This window comes from Saccostrea cucullata, unplaced genomic scaffold (genome assembly GCF_032062105.1).
Source record: "Saccostrea cucullata isolate Sc308-1 unplaced genomic scaffold, CSIRO_AGI_Scuc_v1 ctg21519, whole genome shotgun sequence".
In the NCBI taxonomy this organism is placed as follows: Eukaryota; Metazoa; Mollusca; class Bivalvia; order Ostreida; family Ostreidae; genus Saccostrea; species Saccostrea cuccullata.
This window is the reverse complement of record NW_026934998.1, coordinates 1-5,881: the sequence shown is the minus strand read 5'-3', so window position 1 is coordinate 5,881 and position 5,881 is coordinate 1. Positions and strand designations below refer to the sequence as shown.

Here is a 5,881-nt window from a genome sequence, read left to right as displayed (position 1 = left end):
TAAAATTATTTTTTTCACAAAAGTGCGTCTCTTGTAGAAAAATAATATCTATATTGTTGTCATTAAACCATTGATACAATGTATTTCTCTTATCATAACCATTCAACCCTCTAACATTGAGGGTAATACACTTTATGTATTCCATATTTTAAAAAAGCAGATAAAGAGATAATGCTTGTGCATAATTAAACGTTTAAGCATGTATAGATAATAATTGTTATTTATTATGTGTAGCTGGGCGAGGTAGCCCTGATCTGGCCCTGTTTTTCGGATTTTTCTTTATTTCCGTGGCTATGCGTCCAAGAATCTGTCCCAGGACATTTTTGCCTGGCCATGCTGTGGGTTTTGAATGCTTGGATTGGTTAAGATTGAGACCTGTGGCCCAAAAATCGTCGTAAGTTGTTTCGGCAAACACGACATTTTTGGGTGAATTTTCGAGAGAGTCACGGAAGTCCTCTACTTGTTCCGATTTTTTCGTAATTATTTCCTCCATTACTTCCACCTGTGTGGAAATCCAGGTGTCGGATGTCGTGATTAGGTTGCCAATCCGTTTGGCCTCAAGTGCCGACTCTGCAGCTCGGATTTTATCTGCAGCCATCAGATCTCCGGATCGGATAGCTTTGACACACTGGAAGGCTTGTTCCGCAGAATCAAATTGTTTGCCAAAGACAGAGAGTTGACACGGATAGAAATTAGATAGAACGTTTTCTTCACCATGAAAGAGGATGCAGTTATTTGGACATTTTTTTGTGAAGTTCGGACATTGTTCATCACCAGGGGAGTGTCCTGGCTGAAGACATACTTTACATTTGGAATCCTCCGTGCATTGATTGGTGGAGTGATCCAACTCCAACAAATGCTACACTTTCTTTTCGGTGGTTTTGGTTGACCAAAGTGATAGATGCGGCACTGAATTCCTGCGCAGTAGCTCGTGCGAGGTAGGAATTTGTTTTCTGCGAGAGGCTCTACGTATATATATCTGTTGCCATTCAACACTCCGGTCATTTTTCTGGTCACGGGATTTCTTATTTTTTCATATTGTAAATCACTTTTTAGGTTTACACCTAGTTTATTAAGCATTGCCAGAATTTCGTTGTCATCTACAGAGAGAGGCACGCCAGACACAGTGACTTTGAGAACTCTGTCTGCAGGGGATTTTGAGCCTGTTGTGTAAGGATTATGGTCATAGACATTGAAGTTTTGATTATTGATGTCAACCCCTTGCGCCAGTAATGTTTGTTTGCTTTCATCATCGATCAAATATATTCGCCAGAGGTCACGGTCGAGCTGTATGCATCGTACCGTGTCTCCGATGGAGCGAATCACACATTGCATAAGCTCAAAATCAGATATTCTTTTGTTTCTGTTCGTTTGAATTTCACTATTTTTTAGATAGACAGGCTTAGATAATGCTTCCATCTTGAAACAAGAGTTTTTCCCGATGTTTATGACATATAATTGTCAGTTTATAAATGACAGGTAAATAACAAGTAAACACAGGTGAACACGTACTCACCGATCAGCCGAACCATTTACAAAGAAAGATCCCAAACTATCACAATAATGCAAATCGATTTCTGCACAGAAAAGTGTCCTATACGACAACTAGGCGATGGCGAAATCGTTCTGTGATTTTTGGAGTCAAAAAGTCTTTGAAAACAGCAGAAATTTGTCAAAAAATACGGAGCGAGGGAGGCCACTGCTTTCCTTCGCCCTGTCACGTGACTTTTTTTTTGATTTTTGGTTAATCTAAAAGTAAATGACTCAATCATTACCCTCGTAAATGTTTATGCACCAAACGATGAAAAAAGTAGAATAGATTTTTTCAAAAAATTAAAAACGTGGATTTATAGATTAGCAATGAATGAAAATAACATAATGCTTGCAGGAGATTTTAATACAGTACTTAAAAAACAGGACAGACATAATACACAATCAACAAATAATGATAAAAGCTCAAAACAGCTAGAAGATATGCTAAATTACTTAAATTTAATTGATACATGGAAGACTAAATATAAAGAAAAGCAAGGATTCACTTGGTGTGACGGAAACGGAATACCAAAAAGTAGAATAGATTTTGTATTTTTGTCTAAAAATTTTGAGTTAGACTTGTCAAAAGTTTTTCTTAGAAAGGCTCCTAATACGGAAGGTAATAGAAGTTCAGATCATCTTTCGATTAGATTAAATCTTTCAATGAATAAAGAAACAAGAGGTCAAGGTTACTGGAAACTAAATACCTCGCTACTAATTGACCAAAATTATATTTCTGAGTTAAGGGAATTGTTAAGAAATAAACAGCAAGAATTGGAAGGTGTAATAGATTATCAAATAAAATGGGAAAAGGTTAAACCTATCGTAAAAGAGTTTTCAATAAACTTTTCAAAACAAAAAAGTCTTAATAGAAAACAAAGAATCACAGAAATAGAAAAAGAAATAGAAAACATTGAAACGTCTCCGCACTACTTAATGGACATGAGAAGGAAAAAAATTCTTGAAACAGAGTTAGATGAAATTTACGCAAAAGCTAATAAAGGCGCATTTATTAGATCAAAAGCAAATTGGATAGAAAATGGGGAAAGAAATACATCATATTTTTTAAGATTAGAAAGAAAAAATCAATCGGCAAATACGATACATGAAATTAAAAAAGAAAATAAATTACTAAATAAAACCGAAGACATCATGGAGTCACTTTGTAATTTCTATGAAAACCTATATTCAACAAAACATGTCCGAGTAGAAAACATAAAAGAATATTTAGAAGATTGTGATTGTCCTCAATTAACTAATCAAGAGAGAGAGATGTGTGATGAACTTCCAACGATTGCTGAATGTGCGCAGGCTATAAAACAAATGAAAAATAACAAATCTCCTGGTTCTGATGGGTTACCCGTCGAATTCTATAAAATATTTTGGAACGATATTAAAAAATATTTTTATGAATCATTAACTAAGACATTTGAAAAGGAGGAAATGACTTTTTCGCAAAAATTATCAATTATTTCCCTGATACATAAAAAAGGAGAAAAGAATGATCTCAGAAACTATAGACCTATTAGTTTAACAAATTGCGATTATAAAATATTAACACATATTTTCGCGATCAGACTGCAGAAAGTTATAGACAAACTAATTAATAAGGATCAATCTGCATATATCAAAGGTAGATATATAGGAGAAAATGCAAGACTTTTGCTCGATATATTTGAATACTGTGAAGCGAACCAAAAAGAAGGAGCAATTTTACTTCTTGATTTTCAGAAAGCTTTTGATTCTGTTGAATGGAACTTTATGTTCAGTACTTTAGATAAATTCAACTTTGGAGATCAATTCATAAAATGGATGAAAATTCTTTATACAAAGCCTGTATTTCGTATCAGAAATAATGGATGGATGTCTAGAACCTGTAAAATGACGAAAGGGATTAGACAAGGATGTCCAATCTCAGCATTGTTATTTCTATTTATTGTAGAAATAATGTCAATAAAATTACACAATTCATCAGAAGTGAAAGGTTTTACTAATGACTTTATGCCTAACGAAATAAAAATCCTTCAACACGCAGACGATACATCGCTCTTTTTACAAGATATAAAATCTATAGAAAACGCAATAAATATAATCGAACGATTTGGCGAGATATCAGGAATGCAACTTAATAAGAATAAATCTGAAGGAATATTATTAGGGCCATTGATGATATGATCAAACAGATATGATAAATTGTACGATATAAATATTACGAATGCACCCGTAAAATGCTAAGGAATATTTATTGGTCATGATTCAGATCAGTGCTATGAAAAAAACTGGACAGAAAAAGTCGATAAATTAGAAAAACGACTCGCAATATGGAACACCAGAAAGTTAACTATTTATGGAAAAAGTACTGTCATTAATACTTTAGCATTAACACAAATATACTACAGTGCATCTATTTTGCAATATCCTAAAATTGAAACAATTAAAAAAATAAAGAAAACAGTCTTCAATTTTCTATGGGGAAAAAGAGAACGAATAAAACGAAATACATTAATCGGAAAACAGAACGAAGGAGGGATAGGAATTGTTGACATTGATTGTAAACTGAAAGCGCTCAAGGTCGCATGGGTTACACGAATTTTCAACGAAAAAAACTCATCTTTAAAGTTGTTTTTTACATCTTGTGTTGCGAGAAAATTCGTTTCACCAGAATATCTTATTAGGATAAATACAACAAGTACAGGTGAAATAAAACAAATATTTAAGTCATTACCTACTTTCTATTGTGAAATAGTCAGTACATTTAACGATTGCAAAAATAAAATAAATGATATAAGGGAGACAACCGATAATGAAATATTGTCTCTACCTATATGGTTGAACAACCTGGTTCGATTTAATGGTAAATGTCTTTTCTACACCAACTGGATAAAAAGTGGGATCTTATATATTAAGGACCTGTTTGATGAAAACGGAAACTTCCATGACATCAATTATTTTCAAAATATTCTTGTTAACAAATCCAACTTAATCAGTGAATACAATACTTTGAAAAAAGTTATTAAACCCATACAAAAACATCATGATGCTTCAAAAGGAGCTTATATTAATATAAAAAATCAAATGATGATTTTGTTAGAAAATAAACAAAGATTACCGATAAACCTGATAAGTAGCAAACTAATTTATGACATCTTTCTGAAGAAAACTTTTATGAAACCTTACTCCGAAAAATTTTGGTCGAGAAGCTTTAACTTTAACTTTGAGGAAAACAAGATACACATCTATCAATCAAAAATTACGAAAATAAAAGATAAACAATTAGCAGAATTTAACTATAAGCTTTTACAAAATCTACTCAATAATAACAAAAATGTTCACAAATGGAATAGAAATGTATCGAATAAATGTCCATTTTGTGAATCACTTGAAGATACAAAACACCAAATTTTTGATTGTAGAAATGTAGAAACGATTTGGGCAAATCTAGAAAACCGTCTGAATTTAAATATAAAATGGAAAAATATTGTATTGGGTTTTTTCTATGAAGAAAACAAAACTACTATCTCACTGAATTATCTATTATCTTACATAGCATTTTTTATATACAAGATAAAAATGAAGCTAAGATATGAAAACAAAGAAGAAAATATAAATGAGATTTTGTATTATGTAAAGGCAAACCTAATGTATCAATATGAAATTTATAAAAAATTAGATGTAAACTTTATATATAAATGGTTTTATGATATTTCGATAGCTTTGTGATAATAATAGTCTGACTATCTGAAGGGGTCTGTCCTTCAGTAGTGCTGCCAGGTGGGGGTAATTATTATGGACTCTGTGGGGTGAAAGATATACCCCAAGGCAGCGAGGCTTAATTCCTATTATTTATTTATTTATTTTCATATATTCTTGTAAAAACAAATACTTACATATTTTTATAAGGATTCATATTCTATATGGTTAATCTATATATGTATATGTCTTGGTATTTAGATGAATATATAATTTTATACATATACTAAATATACATATCTATGTTATATTTTATCCGATCCAATGGGCCCCTGGCACCATTGGTGAGGATTAGCCGGGAATATCCTAGGATATATTATCCCAAATTCTATTGTAGTGGAAAATAAAGTTTGAAAAAAAAAAAAAGGAAATATACTTAAATAATTCTTTATATATGATAAACAGATATGTTAATATTATTATTTTAAAATGATTGAATTATCTCGTGATTTATTTCTTAGAAGGATATGGAAATAACGAACAGTATTCAATCTCAACGTCCATTAAACAAATATACAAAATAAGAGCAGAGCAAACACGGACCTCCGAAATATCAGAGGTGGGATCATTAGAATCATTAGTACTATATCCTTATTAT

The 5,881-nt window shown here is 31.8% G+C and overlaps 1 protein-coding gene across 1 annotated transcript; it reads right to left on the bottom strand.

The window, feature by feature from the left end:
* Window positions 1-217: 217 nt before the first annotated feature.
* Window positions 218-598, bottom strand: LOC134241694 (uncharacterized). Its single transcript, XM_062723720.1, has one exon. It carries the CDS (start codon window positions 596-598, stop codon window positions 218-220), a length of 381 nt encoding a protein of 126 aa, XP_062579704.1.
* Window positions 599-5,881: the final 5,283 nt, after the last annotated feature.

Coding starts and splice junctions, on each gene's coding strand:
- LOC134241694 (XM_062723720.1), bottom strand. CDS start 598: ATGGCTGCAGATAAAATCCGAGCTGCAGAGTCGGCACTTGAGGCCAAA.